The sequence below is a fragment of the Serpula lacrymans genome (genome assembly GCF_000218685.1).
Source record: "Serpula lacrymans var. lacrymans S7.9 unplaced genomic scaffold SERLAscaffold_11, whole genome shotgun sequence".
In the NCBI taxonomy this organism is placed as follows: domain Eukaryota; kingdom Fungi; phylum Basidiomycota; class Agaricomycetes; order Boletales; family Serpulaceae; genus Serpula; species Serpula lacrymans.
Genome location: NW_006763300.1, coordinates 264,240 through 280,102, shown reverse-complemented (window position 1 = coordinate 280,102; position 15,863 = coordinate 264,240). Strand labels below are relative to the sequence as shown.

The window sequence follows — 15,863 nt, the reverse complement described above, 5'->3', positions numbered from 1 at the left end:
TACGGCCAGCCCCGTGACGGCATTGGCAATGGTCTTTAACCTTTACAATTAACCTTTACTTTGACTACAGTGAATATCGTCTGGTCTTATGCCTTGAAATCCTGGCGACTTCGTTTACCATTTACGCTGGCCCTAGCTTACAGTCTACAATTCCCTGAGAACCGCAACAAGGTGCAACCGGCCAATTATATTGCGCCGAGAGAAGTTACCGTGGCAGTGAAGTCAATTCATCACCCTATGTATGTAGCTGCTTGATGCATAACAAGGATGCTGACTGTCCATCGCAATCTGCTCGGGCAAGACGGACATCAACTTTGCCAGTGATATCTCACCGATTTTGCTATTCAAGAATATTTGGAAATTTTGTTCGGGAGGCTGTCCCCTTTATTGAAGCTCTCATTCGCCATGGACCTATGCTCTTTGGTTTCTCTCAGGTTGTTCCGGCGAGAGCGTTGGCAGAATATATCTCCGTGGCTGTTCCTTGTTACCTGCATGGCAGCACAATTGCGCAGCGACCGTAATCGAAAACCTTCTAGATTCATCCGGATCCTAGACGCGCGTTCAATACCCAGATCAATGGAGTATGCTGTATCGCTACAATAGACAATCTATTCCCAGCAGGATACATCGTTTCTCATGCCAGAAGACCTTTCGAATCGAACGTACTTCATTCAAGAGCGCGCACTTACAATGCGTCATGCCTTTTCCCGCAATTGCATGGCCTGGGACGTTTCTTTATGGGCAGCGCATCGCTTTCGCAGCATTCTTTTTTCTCATGGGTTTTCCGGCATATTTCTCAAGACGCCTCCTGGTTCTTGGAAGGGCAGTTTCGTTATTTTCCAGGACGGTGACGAATGCCCACTCTTTGAAGATTCATCTGCTTTTTGCATTCGGAGCTTCCTCGCAAGAAAATCGAGCTCCTTCGTCCCATACGATTGGTCAGCATAGGAGACCTGCGTACTCGCCACTTTGCTCCGTTGATTCAAAATACCTAGAAGTTGAGACTTCTATAGGAGCGCTTCCTTTAACCCTAAAGCACGCGAGTAACCCCAATCCTGCGATATCCTAATGTTCTCGCAACAACACATAATCGATCGCGCTCGAAGATAAATAATAAATCAAACTGGATTTCAGTTCGGACTGCCAGTCTTCCAAAACTAAGACATCCCCTGCTTTTGTGCTTAACATGCGGTAAGGGAAGCGTTGGCACTGCCTTCATTGTTACTTATCATGGTACACCTTAATCCTTTCCACGAGAATAAAAGTAAGGCGCCTGTACCGCCTAATATGGAGGTCAGCAATACACTTACTCTATGGCAGGTTGCATTTTATGACTTTGATTGCGTCACAGCGTGAGGCCCATGATGAGCCGGTTGACATACTCCACGGACGGTCCGTGCATCGCAGAGGGGTGAGTTCTTGCGACCCATCAGGAGGATCCTAAACATAGCACTGATAAGGCGCGAAAGCATGGCAGCAGCAATATGAAGGAGTCCGAAGTAAGTTCAATATTCTTTCAATCACAGCGGAAACCTTATCGTAAGGCGTTGAACAGTTGCCAGCACCGCCTCCAGAATTTCCTCCTCGATTACATGTTGCTATTTCCAAAGCTCAGGTAAGATATACACCAACAAGGCGGACCATAATACATAACGTGGGTCTCTTGTAAACCTTGAACAGACACTCCGCGCCAAACCTGGTCGACGCAGGTCATCGTTCTCATTTTCTGCCCTCGGTAGGCGACTCAATCGGTCACCCACCGATGTCATGCCTCGGAATCCGTTTGCCGATGCCGAAGCCACTGGAGAAACGCCCAGCACCGCACCAAAGACGGACCCTCTACTTGAAGTTATGGAAAACATGCAAAGCGTGATGGCAGAACAGAAACCACGAGTTTCAAATTCTTCCAGGGTCGCGAAGGCCTTTCCAGAAAAGGGGGAAATAATCGACCCGAGATATCAGCAGGGAAACCGTTCTGAAAGCGGTATTCCTCGAACGACATTCTCACAGGCGAAAGCGTTTTTCCTCAAGCCTGAAAGAAGGCTCACTAGTACCAATAAGGCGAGTGTGATAGTACCCTTTTTATAAGTGGATGTTCAAAGGGTGGTGTAGAATTCCACCTCCACCAGACAGCGAAGTGAAAACGATGGCGAAGTACAGGCCACAGAACTTATGCCAGTCGATCACTTGAATGTTGATATTCCTCACGTCAACTTTGGGACCGGGACGTTTAAGTGGTTCAGTGAGCAATCTGAGCATTAGCCAGGTGCAAGCCGCCTGTAAAGCGGGGTTCTGTACCATGTACCTATGCAGATCTACATGTCGTTGTTGATGAACAAGTGTCAAGCTTTGGATCTTCGTCATTTGGTCTTCCGGAAAATTAACTTACATCTCACTTCAGTTTATAAATTGTTTGCAAGCCTCGTAGTAAGGTAGAATGACCTACCTGTTATCAGAGTCTAGTGACTTCATGCCTTTGCTCCAGTGGTGATTAGTAACTTGGAGCTTGTACGTGAAAGCTGTTTTCAGAATGTGAGACCTACAGAATGGGCCAGCATACAAGGCAGATATAAATGAACTTGAAAAGGTAGACATAAAAACTAGATTGCTAAGTATAAGGGTGCCCAAAGTCTAGCCGTGGACCTGGACCAAACTGTTTGAGTCTCCAGGTTCACTCTACAGTGATTGGGTCCAGTTCAGATCCACTAATTATCAGATATTGAGGACCAGTTTGGACCTGCAAAATTAGTCATAAGCAAGGGCTCCTTCTTTAACATACTTCCTAATTATCTAACTGTATAATTGCTGGAGCAGGCGATGTGGAACCCCTGTGTTGATTATATACAACTTTATTTTCACCTTTGTCTTCCTCTGAATGGAACTAAAGTTACAACTAGAGTTTTTTATACTCTGATGCACACACAACAAAAGGCAAGCAAAGGATAAGAGTGGGAGGAAAGTAGTATTTGATAGAGTGATAGAGAAATAAAGACCCTATGATATCATCAGCTACCATTAATTATCGACTGTGCAGTACCTAGCTACAAATAGTATACAACAAATACCTGTTCAATATATTATATATATACCCCCCCATAGCTTTCTCAGTGAGGCCTCCTGTTGAATACTACTTAACTCGCTCCTACCCTACCAACTGTGCAGTGGGCTTTGAGGCTACCACTGTTTTCTTGGGTTTGGTTCCCCCCTGCCTATTTTAGTGGTTGCAAAATCCTAAGTAGGGGAAAGTCCTACAAAGCGGGGATAGTCCCCATATCAAATCTCAAAGAAGGGATAGCCCCACTATGAATTATGTGGGATATATCCATATTTTTCACATACAGTATAAACTACGGGTATTAATATGGGAGCAAACCTTTTTTGATACACAGTGGGATAAGACCTTCCCAATGCTTGAGACCCCAGTCACTCTAGAAAATATGTTTGCTACAGGGGCAATCCCATTATTTCCATGTGGGCTGGAAGACAGTAGCTCTGATAGTTTAGTGATTATGATCAAACTAAGAGCGACAAGAAGTAGGATGACTGGAGTGCACAAAGTGTCAAATATCACGGTAAACTGTTGATGTTTCATCAGGGTCTTGACCACCTGAAAAAATTATAGCTTCACCAGATTCATTGTATAAACTATGATCATGTTGTCAAAATATACAATTGTGGGGATGTCATCACCATTGGAAGGATCAAGCAACTGGAGATGGAGATGTGATGAACTGGAGGAATGGATATTAGTAGGCCCCGAGACAAGGGAAATCTGAAGCAGGTGTTATAATAGGCACCCCAGTACCTACTTTATACTTTACTATACTTTTACTTTTCCATTTTCCAAGTCATGCAACTGATCACGTAACCCTTTTATTTTACTTTACTTTTCGGACTTTTTATAGTCACATGACCAATCATGTGACGCATCATCTGACTTGTGTCTAGCTCAATATGTGCTGGACATTGGGTTTTTAAGTTTACTTACCAACTGTATAGTACTGTCAGGCAACGAATACGAAGCTATATAACAAGAACAGATGTCTGGTCAAGTCCCTTGAAAAGGGCGGTGAATCAGAGTACTGAAGTTGAAGAGTATCGGTATAGGCGCGAATCCAAACTAATATTGAACTAAGGAATAATACACTGAGTATGTACTTCCTTATATAGTGAATAGCAACGGTCAGACCAAAAGAGGGAAGAGTTAAGAAAGTGGTCTGACCAGCCAACTAACCAATAAGAAAAAGAAAGCAAAAGTGGTCCGATCTATTGTATTTACTAATTGTGTGAGAAAGAGTATTGGTAAGAGATGTACGATTGGCTGTATTAGTAAGCCCATGAGAAGGCGCTGATTCATAGCCTACCTCGCTTATCTATATTCCTCCAAAGTATTCCCAGACATAGCATTGGATCATTGCTATGTCATCTGGATATCTTCTCGAGGATCTACAACAGTTCTCCTTCGTTGTACACTTCCCTTTCCTCCATTGAGTTTTAGTTGTGTTGTTCTCTAGTTCCCCAAGGTAGTACCTTGTTGGTGTTGTCACAGCAGCCTCCAAAATGATGGCAATTTCCCTTATTTAGAGTTGTACCACATATTTGGTTTTTTTTGGCAGGTTTAACACTGACATTATGTTGCCTTTCACCAGATTATATTGCATTGTTTGAACTTGAAACTCATATGCTGGCATTGCCAAGAGCATCAAGTAGTGACTTAAACAATACAAACTTTAACCTAGACTACACACAAGGACCTGCAAAGAATGCAGCTGTAGATAACACACCACATGAGAGCATGGCCCAAAGGTCTCAGCACAATAGCTCCTCGTCAAGCTATTAATGCTGAACAAGCACTAACAAGCACATAATGCATTAACATCCTTGCCACACAGAAATATCAGGTAACAAATACAGTATGAAGCTATATAATAAAACCAATGTCAGGCCACATTCTTAAGGTAAGGCAATAGAGCTAGGTATAATGATTGAAAAGTATCAATATAAGTGCAAATCCAAACTAATATTCAACTAAGAAAGTGTTACATCAACTATCTACTCCTTATAAATAACAAGGGCTGGACCAAAAAAATGAAAAAAAAATAAGAAAATGGCCCGACTAAATGGCTAGCCAATGAGACAAAAGGAAGAAGTGGCATGATCTATTATAATTACTAATTGTGTGGGAAAGGTCCTTAGTAAGGGATGTGCAATTGGCTGGATTGGTAACCCCATAAGAAGGTGCTGAGTCACAGTTGTTATTATTGATTAATCTCTCACTGAAGTATTCCTGCACATAGCTCTCAATCAGAGGTATATTATTGGGATATTTTCTTGTGAACAAGAGAAGGACCACAAAAACAAGCTAACAAACAATCCTCCCAGATTCCACAGAACTTGTGTATGGGCTTTTAGAACAGTGAGTGGTCTGGCTGTTCATGGGAAATGATCCTTCAAAGTAAAACCCAGAGGTGTGTGGGTGTGGGTTTTGAGAATAAGGGATAGTTGGAAGATAGATGATAGGGGCTTTGTGACAAGTATGGACAAGCACTATCTTGCTAATTGTAGCACAAGGTAGGTTTGAGAGTGACAAGATAATAAGATTCCCAGTGATAACAGGCTCCTTACGCACAAACTGTAGTGCTAAGAAGGACTCTAAAATGAAAGGGATGACAGTGACTTCAGAAGTGGAGAGTGACAATGACAGCAATTAACAGTAGTACCAGTGGAAAGTATTGTGGCCACACTGGATCACAAGTAGCAGTGGGTAGTGGAATTGAGATAGAGGACAAGTCTGGATTGGATTTCTCCTTTTTACAGGTAGAATAGATGTCAGGCAATAAATACAAAGCTATATAACAAAGCCCAATGTCTGGTCAAGTCCTTTCTTGAAGGCGGTGAATCAGAGTATGAGAATGAAGAGTATCAGTAAGAGCGCAAATCCAAACTAATATTGAACTAGAGAACAATACATCGAGTATGTACCTCTTTATATAGTGAACGGCGATGGTCAGACCAAGAAAGGAAAGAACTGAGAAAGTGGTCTGACCAGCTAGCTAACCAATAAGAAAAAGGAGAAGGTGGTCCGATCTATCGTATTTACTAATCGTATGAGAAAACGTATTGGTAAGGGATGTGCGATTGGTTGTATCAGTAAGCCCATGATAAGGCGCTGACTCACAACCTTCTTCGCTTATCAATATTCCTCCGAAGTATTCCCAGACATAGCACTGGATCGTGGCTATGTCATCTGGATATCTTCTCGAGGGTCGACAACAAGTCTACCTCGTTGTAGATACGATAGAACGTGAGTGTGAAGAGAGAATAAGAAGAAAAATGATAAAAGTAATAAGACACCTGCTGTAATCTCTAGTCCAAGGGCAAGAGGAGTGACGGGGATCGAGTCGGCTAACCACGACATGACGGGAATGCGATAAGAAAAATCGATTCCTCACAATAGAGGGGTTTATATAGTAAAAGAAAGGAAGGCTATGCACAGTATAGCTGTGCAAAAATAATGAGAAAGAACATGAAGGAAGGGATACTGTATATGCTGATAAATCCTGCGTAGGTAGTACAGGATAAGATTGTCAAAAAAAGGAAAAGAAAGGTGACAAATTATGACATTTGTTTATAGTATGAGAAAACATGTATTGGCCAGGGCTTGAACCTGGGACTCCAGCTTTCGTGGTCTGGTGCTTTACCAACTAAGCTACCAAGGCGTACTTGGAAAGCATACTGATTGGTTGCATGCCCAGAAGGTCCAGAATCACTGTACACGGGTGCGGATCCCATTGTGTTGTGATAAAAGGGATAGAACAATGAATGCTGTGAGTAATGTCACAGGTTTGTACAGCCATAAAGTAAAGTCCAGTAGCAGAAAGAGAACAAGAAAATCATGATGTCACAGTAAAAAAGGCAAGGCAGAAATAATATCAGTATCAACACAGTTCCCTTGTTGTCAGTCAGGCATTCTAAAAAAAATCTGTCCATAAAAATGACTCAAAAATCAAAAATAATTGCACTATAAATGAATATTCTGCTGAAAAAACAGGAAGTGAAGCTACCAGCCCACCACCTAGTGCAAATTTGATGGTTCCATGGCCTTACTAATGGTCTGGTTGTATTAGACCACCTGGTCAAACAAGAGAGGGAGAGGAGTAGTTCCAATCTGGAACAGATGTGTCCCAGGCAGCATATGGTAAGTGTAGCTGTAGTGAAGACAATGGACAAAGGATAAATGTACCCAAGCAAATGGGATGGCAAATGTACATGGGCAACACAAAGAGGATGGGCATTTTCCAACTCAAAGACTATCCACCTGTGTTCCAACCAGGCAGGACAAGTGACCAGTGATTTGATAATATATGATGGAAGATTGATGTCATGAAGATGGACAGCTGCCCCATTTGGACTTGCCTCTGGGGCTTTGCTGAAATTAGCAGTGGCATATGGTGGTTGACGGATTGGCAATAGAAGTGGATGGACAGAGGTGACATCAGCCATGGAGGAGGCACGAGGATGACAAGTAGGAGTGTGGAGGTGACAAAGAAGTGGACAATGATGGGGATCCAAAAATGACCATTTGGTGAAAAGAGAAAAGACAGAAGAGGGACCATGGTGGGGCCAAGTAAGGGAAGGAAGTAGAGTAAGGGAGACAACAAAAGCAAGGGCATAATGTGTAGCCAGTACCAGTGGTGATGCAAAAAAATGCCAAAATGCCAAAGCCAAAATTTGGAAAGTAATGGATGGAAAGCAAAGATGAGCACAACTTGATTGCCTAATACAGGCAGGTGCTGATCAGCCACAAGTTCAAAAAAGGCAATATTAATTACTATTCTATGTGGCATTGTGCCTGTATGGCGCAGAGGCAAGTCTTTTGAATATTTGCTTTGTTATTGACACCTGTCCATGCTACCAATCAATTTTGGTGTATGACAGTGCTTAGTTGCTCCCACATGTTGCAGATTTTGTCAATGTGTGTGCACATATTGCCTTTCTTGTGGCAGTGCAGAGAGGCTAACCTGTCTCTCAGGTCCAACTGAACAAGCTCTGTTTTGTTCTTGCTTTCTCGGCTGATCACAGTCCACATATTGGCCACAGTAGTTTTGTGGAGGATCTTGCACAGTGTTGTCATGCACCAAAGTTGATTGGTAGCATGGACAGGTGTCAATAATGAAGTGAATATTCAAAAAGACTCGCCTTTGCGCCACACAGGCACAGTGCCACGTGGAATAGTAATTAATATTGCCTGTTTCAAACTTGTGGCTGATCAGCACCACCTCTATGGGGGCAATCCAGCCACGCTCACCTTTGCTTTTCCATTCGGTACTTTCCGCATTTCAGCATTTCGGCAAATTTTTGCGTCGCCACTGGCTACACATTGCACTGCGCCCTCGCTTTTGTTGTTTCCCTTACTCCCCTTCCTTTGCCTAGCCCCACCATGGGCCCCTTCCTCTCCTTTTTATTCTCACCTGACGGTCGTTTCTGGATCCCCATTCTAATCCACTTTTTCGTCACCTCCACCCTCCTCCTCCTCATCTTATTTGCACCCCCACCATTTCTGATGTCACCACTTCCTATCCGCTTCCGTCGCCGATCCGTTGACTACCACGTGCCACTGCTGATATCAGCAAAGCCCTGGCAGCCGGTCCAAATAGGGCAACAGGTCCATCTTCATGACGTCAATCTGCCATCATATACTATCAAAACATTGGTCGCTCGTCTTGCCTGGTTGGAGCGTGGGTGGGTAGTTTTTGAGCTGGAGAAGGTTCATCCCCTTGCGTCGCCCATGTTCATCGCTGTCCCATTCACTTGGGTACACTTATCTTTTGTCCATCGTCTTCGCTACAGCTACACCTATCACACGCTGCCTGGGACTCACTTGTTCCAAATTGGAACTACTCCTCTCCCTCCCTCGTTTGATCAGGTGGTCCAACACAACCAGTCCATTGGTAAGGCCATGGAACTGCCGGATTTGGACTAGGTGGTGGACCGGTGGCTCCAGTTTCTTTTTCTTCAGCAGAACATTCATTTACAGTGCGATTATTTTTGATTTTTGAATCATTTTTATGGACACATATTTTTTAGAATGCCTGACTGACAATAAAGGAACTGTGTTGATACTGATAGTGTTTTGCCTTGCCCTTTTTTTACTGCATCTTCCCATGACATCATGATTTTACTGCTCTCTTTTTGCTATTGGACTTTACTTTATGGCTGTACAAACCTGTGACATTACTCACAGCATTCATTGTTCTATCCCTTTCTTTTCCTTTTTTTGACAATCTTATCCTGTACTACCTATGCAGGATTTGTCAGCATACATTCCTTCCTTCATGTTCTTTCTCATTCTTTTTGCACAGCTATACTGTGCATAGCCTACTTTTCTTTTACTATATAAACCCCTGTATTTTACCTTGTAAAAAAACAACAAGAACTCCAATCCAGACTTCTTCTCTAATCTCAAGTTCACTACTCTCTGCTACTTGTGATCCAGTGTGGTCACAACACTTCCCACTGCTACCACTGTTAATTGCTGTCATCGTCACTTCCCACTTTTGAAGTCATTGTTATCCCTTTCAATTAGAGTCCTTCTGAGCACTACAGTTTGTGCGTCAGGAGCCTGCTATCACTGGAAACCTCGTCACCTCGTCGTTCTCAAACCTACCTTGTGCTACCATTAGCAAGGTAGTGCTCATCTATACTTGTCACTAAGCCCCTATCATCTATAAATTCAACTATCCCTCCTCCTCAAAACCCACACCCATACACCTCTGGGTTTTTACTTTGAAGGATCTTTATACGTACCACCCCACGAACAACCAGACCACTCCACTGTTCTAGGAGGCAAAGCCCATAAACAAGTTCCGTGGAATGTGGGAGGATTGTGTGTTAGTTTGTTTTTGTGTGTGGTTTTCTAACAGCAGTTCTCATCATCAACAGCGTCAAGTCTGGGATCATACATACCAGGATGTTCCGCACATGATTCTTTTTCTTGGACCAGGCTGCAAGAGTCTCTCACTCTGCTGCCATTGTCAGGGTTACTGGGGGTATTGGCACAGTACCAAGTATGTATGCTAGACACTCTTTATTTGCCAGTGCCCAAGCTAATCTTGTCTTGTATATAGACCAGTTTGAGCCATCGGGCTCAAGCTTTGGTACTCTGAGCAACTCTTTGTTGTCGACATTGTCGACAGGGCTCATGACCTGAAATTATTTGGATTTGATCTAGATAAGATAAGAGCTATACTAATGATTAGCTAGGTATTTAGAAGGGGGGAAAGTAAGGGTCTCACCTCAGACTTTGTAGATGAGTCTGAGGTGCAACATTGTAGGAATGCAGAAAATTTTTGATTCCTTATATAAGCCAATGCCTACAGTTTACATCAATGACAATATGGAACTTGGATACTACCATTGATTTCAGCCATGACAAAGTTCTATATTCTCAGTTTCTATACTCTTATTATTTTTGAGACAAAGTTTATCATGAAACTGTGTTTCAATTGACTTTACCCCCACCAAATCTAGACCTTCATATATTAGTAAAATTATACATACCTTATTTCTGCCTTAAATCTTTGACAAGAAGACATTACAGTCCTTTGCCATCTATGTTTGATGATCTGTCTTCATGTTGTTTACTCATTGGTGAGGTTCTTGAGGATTATTTGTACCGGTCTTTTCTTTTCTACCTTTTTAATGAGAAGCGTACTGCATTGGTTTCAGCTGACTGTGCCGCCAAGGTAAAAGCTGTGCGGGCGCTTCGCTGTGCACTGCCGGCCGGCATTGGCGGCCTCTGAAAATTGGACAATCAATAACGGTGACAGTTTAGGTCTCGCTCGTCGTTCCCCTCAACGTCCGAGCATACCTGTCGGCTTTGGACCCTTCATCAGCCTCGTAGCTGTAAAACCAGTTTCATTTGATCTTTCTTCTTCCCGTCATCAGCTGTGTGCTATAGCCCATGTCGATTCCTGCTCATGCACTGTAAGTCTTCAACTTGAAATCTCTCACAATCGCTTTTTTATCGTCGCAATCCTCGCAGCAGGAAGAAAATCAGGGTCACAGGTACGTCTGGCTCTGTCTGTATCATATGTCCATCTTGTTGATAGCAATTGGCCTTTGAATAGTCGTTGCTGCGGATGGTCTTTCTAAGCGCGATGTATTCCGCCTCCCAGACCCTTTCGCCGTAATCACTGTAGACGCCGAACAGACACACACTACTAGCGTCATTAAAAAGACTCTGAATCCATATTGGAACGAGAGCTTTGATATGTGAGTAGCAATGTCATGGGGATTGGGGCAATGTTATAATCGTCACATCTCACGCATCAAATCAGCACTGTCAAAGACTCCTCTGTCGTCGCAGTCCAAATATTCGATCAACGTAAATTCAAGAGGCGGGACCAGGGCTTTCTTGGGGTGGTAAATGTGCGCGTTAGTGACGTGCTTGACCTCGAGTTAGGCGGCCACGGTAAGAGGAGTCTTTTCGGCTCACGTATAGTAACCCTCACATTCCGTTCCAGAGATGCTCACGTTGGATCTGAAAAAGTCTAATGACAATCTGGTTGTCCATGGGAAACTTATCATTTATTTGTCAACAAATATCAATCAGCCTATGAACAACCCAGGTCCTTCACAGGTTTCTGGAGTTACAGACGCTCTCGCGAATATGGGACTAAACGAGTCTAACCTATCGCTTTCACCCAGTGCAGCTGTTAATGGGAACGTGCTCTCCCGTACGCCTAGTTCTCACGCCACGGTCGCGGAGGCAGCAGTTTCTCCTCATCTTTCAATGCCTACTCCTCACTTGACGTCGTCGTCGTCATCAACAGGGCCTGAACTTGAACACCACGTTTCCCATTCGTCACAAAGTTCTCGGCCGGTTAGCACTGGAGCGGGAGCTGCCGCTTCATCGCAAAGTTCTTCTGCGCAGCTGACCACATCTTCTGGACCATCCACAAATAATGCTCAGCGGAACTTTAACCCCAATGTTGACCAGTACGGGCCTCTTCCAACGGGCTGGGAGCGTCGTATTGATCCGCTCGGCCGAACCTACTATGTTGATCACAACACTCGGAGCACTACCTGGAACAGACCTTCAAGCAACCAAACTGTTAACAGCAACGTTCAGGAGGGAGAGACCAATGCTGCCAGAGATCAGCATTCACGACGTATCCTTGCAGATGATATGGTTGATGCAAATAATCCTTTGAACGCTAATGCGCATCGCGCTTCGTCCACCACACCGCAGCCAACAGGTTCTCCAGCTGGATCAGCAATTGCTGCGAGCAACAATGCAACCACTGCTGGGTCTGGAAGTCTGCCAGCCGGATGGGAAGAGAGGTATACTCCAGAAGGTCGCCCATACTATGTTGACCATAATACGCGCACAACTACCTGGGTGGACCCTCGTCGGCAAACGATTATTCGTGTGATGGGTCCGAATGGCCAAAATACAGCCCTTCAGCCACAAACGATATCTCAACTTGGCCCCTTGCCTTCTGGTTGGGAGATGCGATTAACATCCACAGCTCGCGTTTATTTTGTGGATCATAATACGAAAACCACTACATGGGATGATCCGCGCATGCCATCTACACTGGATGCTAATGTGCCTCAGTACAAGCGGGACTTTAGGAGGAAGCTCATATACTTCAGGAGTCAGCCGGCTATGCGGGCTCAGCCTGGAAACTGTCAAATTAAAGTCAGACGAAACCATATCTTTGAAGATAGTTATGCGGAAATTATGAGGCAAACGCCCAATGACTTGAAGAAGAGGCTTATGATCAAATTCGATGGCGAGGATGGTCTTGATTATGGAGGCCTGTCCAGGTATGTGGTCTGCTCGTTGTGTTGGTTAAGATAACTAATAGTATTGCAGAGAGTTCTTCTTCCTTCTTTCGCATGAGATGTTCAATCCCTTCTACTGTCTCTTCGAATATTCGGCACATGACAACTACACGCTACAAATAAATCCAGCTTCTGGTGTAAATCCAGAGCATTTGAACTACTTCAAGTTCATCGGTCGTTGTCTCGGCCTTGGGATTTTCCACCGCCGCTTCTTAGATGCCTACTTCATTGTCAGCTTTTATAAGATGATTCTGAAAAAGAAGGTGACCCTATCCGATTTGGAAAGTGTGGATGCAGAGTTACATCGCGGTTTGACATGGATGCTGTGAGTACGGCCTGTTTATCTATTTATATTTACTTAAATTCTCTTTATCAGTGAAAATGACATTACTGACGTCATTGACGAAACTTTTACGACCACAGAGGAACGCTTTGGAGAGATGGTCAACGTCGAGCTTAAGCCTGGAGGTGGCGATGTTACGGTGACGGAAGACAACAAGAAGGATTATGTTGATGCTGTGGTCGAGTACCGCATCTCCAAACGTGTCAAGGAACAATTTGAGTCCTTCATGTCCGGGTTTAGCGAATTGATCCCTCAGGACTTGATCACTGTCTTCGACGAGCGTGAACTCGAGTTGCTGATCGGCGGAATGTCTGAGATTGATGTGTAAGTTCCATCTTGTCCTTGTCCATCGAAATTGGGGTTGATGATAGTTGTAGGGATGACTGGACCAAATTTACCGACTACCGCGGATATGAGATGAATGACGAAGTGATTCAGTGGTTCTGGAAGTGCGTCCGTGGCTGGCCTCCTGAACGGAAGTCCCGGCTCTTGCAGTTCGCGACAGGCACGTCTCGTATTCCCGTCAACGGATTCAAAGATCTTCAAGGGTCAGACGGTCCTCGACGCTTCACGATAGAAAAGTCGGGTGAACCGTCACAGCTGCCGAAGAGTCATACGTGCTTCAATCGCATCGATCTTCCCCCTTATAAAGACTATGCGAGCCTGGAGCAGAAGCTGACGCTTGCTGTAGAGTGCGTATCTACGTTTCTGAGTCATTATGAGTCGCTAACTATTGCACGCGTTCAGGGAGACTGTTGGATTCGGTCAGGAGTAAGGTTCTTTCTCTATTTCGAGTTTTTCCCATACGCATATCAGAGACGTCTTGGTATTTCTCTGTAATCTTAATGGGACACATTCTTGCTATATGCCTTTCTTTTTCGTTACCTTTCAGTTTCCATAATTTCATATTCGTGACGAAATGTGCGACGAAATGTGTACATAGGATTAAAGTTTGTTCGTATCGAATTATGCAACCTAGCCCTGTCGATTGACATTACAGTATGTTCAGAGAAAGTAGAAATATATATAAACAGGCACTATTCACTTTCATTATCGCTTTTCAAATGCAAACGCTATGTAGATATCTGATGCAGCATTAGCATCAGCATCGTGAACGCATGAAAGGGCAGTGCTGGACACTTACTTGCAGCCTCCCACTGATCTTCGTCCATCGCGCTCTCACCGTTGGCGTCGACAACCTTCATGCGCACCATTAATGGTCCAAATTCTTCGTGATCCTGGTGCTCAGCAAATACTTGGTGGAACTCTTCCTTGTATATGGGATGCAATCCGTATTCAGCAGCCAATCTACGCATCAACGTGTTAACAGACAGCGAAGTGGAAAAAGTTCGGAGTGGAAGAAAAAAGCTTACTGGACGAAGCTGTCCCAACGAACGATATACTCCGGTATGTCCCCTACAGCGTCCTGCAAGAAGAAGTGGTATCTGTGCCCAAATACGGGCTTCCGAACGCGGTCTTCGAAACGGATCTTGTACACCGAGTTTCCAAACGAAAGGTCTTCTGCATCCGGGGGCAGACCATCCAATCGCTCTCTATTAACCCAAGATAACAATAATGATGATGTCATCACTTCGTCAATAATTTATACATAGACGACGACTCGGGGGGCAACATACAACAATTGCTCCGCATTCGGTATCGTCCCAAGAAACACACCACCAGATCTGAGCCACCGACTGGCGTTGTCGAGCATGCAGCGGGCTTTCTGAACGGTCTCGAAAGCATAGTGCATGCAGAACTGCATGGAGACGACGTCGAACGGCTGCGCCAGCTTCGCGGGTGGGAAGGCCTTGGAGAGTGGCTCCGAGTAGCAGTCAAGTGTAGCAAAGGTAGCGTCAAAGCGCGGTCCTCGGATGGTTTCCCAGCGGCTGCGTGCCTGGTCAACGGATACTCCAGCGATATCTGTTTTTATTGTGCACCAAAAGTCATGGGTTTACATTGTTATTTATTTACAGTGTTGAGAAAAAAGGGGAGGAATATGGAATAAGGTGAGGAAGACATACCGACGGCCAAGAGTTCTTTTATTCGGGCCTTAACCCACTTTGAGACATCGCCGCCTTTTCCGCAGCCCATGTCGAGGACCTTTCCAGAGGGAGGGCCTTTCCGTGATGAAGAGGAGTGAGAGGAGAGGGCGGGGTGGGCGAAGCGGGTGATAAGGACTGATTTTACCCAGTTGTTAAAATGTTTTAGGCCAATTATGGGGGAGTCTAAGCGCTGTTTTACGCCAACATCTGGTCTTGTGTTGTCTGGAGACATTCGCAAAGAAAAAGAAGGATAAATACATGGAGTGAGTAGAACGAAAAGGAACGACGTACAGTGCTCAACGACTTTGACAACATCACCTGCAAACTTCTTGGGTGGAGGCTGGGCTGGGCTGTCGTCGTCGTCTGGGACAAGTCTCTTACGTTTGCCCAATAGACGCTGGCTGCCTAAACCACGGTAATTTTTGTAGAGCTCTATCTCACGTGAGGACATGGGGACGAGGACAGAACCAGCTGGTGTTTTTCTGCGGGGATTATAAGGGATGGGTGGGGGAGGTGGGGGCATTGAAGGAGAAGTGGTTGTAGCGGGAGTGACGGTAGGAAGCGAAGATGGATTTGAACTGGACGAAGAGGGTCTGGAAGAGTGCATATAAGGAGAAAGAGGC

At 44.6% G+C, this 15,863-nt stretch overlaps 6 protein-coding genes across 6 annotated transcripts; 3 read left to right on the top strand and 3 right to left on the bottom strand.

Moving 5' to 3' along the window:
• Positions 1-753: 753 nt before the first annotated feature.
• On the top strand, positions 754-1,151 carry SERLADRAFT_396414 (uncharacterized protein; the record flags this gene model as incomplete). The annotated part of the gene is made up of 1 exon (XM_007321241.1): positions 754-1,151. The coding sequence occupies one exon, from the start codon at positions 776-778 to the stop codon at positions 1,067-1,069; it is 294 nt and encodes a 97-aa protein (XP_007321303.1).
• A 79-nt stretch (positions 1,152-1,230) lies between these two features.
• On the top strand, positions 1,231-1,444 carry SERLADRAFT_372163 (uncharacterized protein; the record flags this gene model as incomplete). The annotated part of the gene is made up of 2 exons (XM_007321240.1): positions 1,231-1,293; positions 1,352-1,444. 2 exons carry the CDS (start codon positions 1,231-1,233, stop codon positions 1,442-1,444), a joined length of 156 nt encoding a protein of 51 aa, XP_007321302.1.
• Positions 1,445-2,034: 590 nt separating this feature from the next.
• On the bottom strand, positions 2,035-2,513 carry SERLADRAFT_473961 (uncharacterized protein; the record flags this gene model as incomplete). Its single annotated transcript, XM_007321239.1, has 1 exon — positions 2,035-2,513. One exon carries the CDS (start codon positions 2,362-2,364, stop codon positions 2,083-2,085), a length of 282 nt encoding a protein of 93 aa, XP_007321301.1.
• A 3,426-nt stretch (positions 2,514-5,939) lies between these two features.
• Positions 5,940-6,457, bottom strand: SERLADRAFT_396411 (uncharacterized protein; the record flags this gene model as incomplete). Its single annotated transcript, XM_007321238.1, has 1 exon — positions 5,940-6,457. A coding segment is annotated over one exon (154 nt), but the record flags the coding sequence as incomplete, so codon positions are not given.
• Positions 6,458-10,963: 4,506 nt separating this feature from the next.
• Positions 10,964-13,970, top strand: SERLADRAFT_440766 (uncharacterized protein; the record flags this gene model as incomplete). Its single annotated transcript, XM_007321237.1, has 9 exons — positions 10,964-10,986; positions 11,045-11,067; positions 11,130-11,274; positions 11,340-11,473; positions 11,526-12,834; positions 12,884-13,177; positions 13,229-13,519; positions 13,573-13,887; positions 13,943-13,970. The coding sequence occupies 9 exons, from the start codon at positions 10,964-10,966 to the stop codon at positions 13,968-13,970; spliced, it is 2,562 nt and encodes an 853-aa protein (XP_007321299.1).
• Positions 13,971-14,245: 275 nt separating this feature from the next.
• Positions 14,246-15,691, bottom strand: SERLADRAFT_351066 (uncharacterized protein; the record flags this gene model as incomplete). Its single annotated transcript, XM_007321236.1, has 6 exons — positions 14,246-14,280; positions 14,340-14,503; positions 14,569-14,748; positions 14,836-15,118; positions 15,220-15,462; positions 15,532-15,691. The coding sequence occupies 6 exons, from the start codon at positions 15,689-15,691 to the stop codon at positions 14,246-14,248; spliced, it is 1,065 nt and encodes a 354-aa protein (XP_007321298.1).
• Positions 15,692-15,863: the final 172 nt, after the last annotated feature.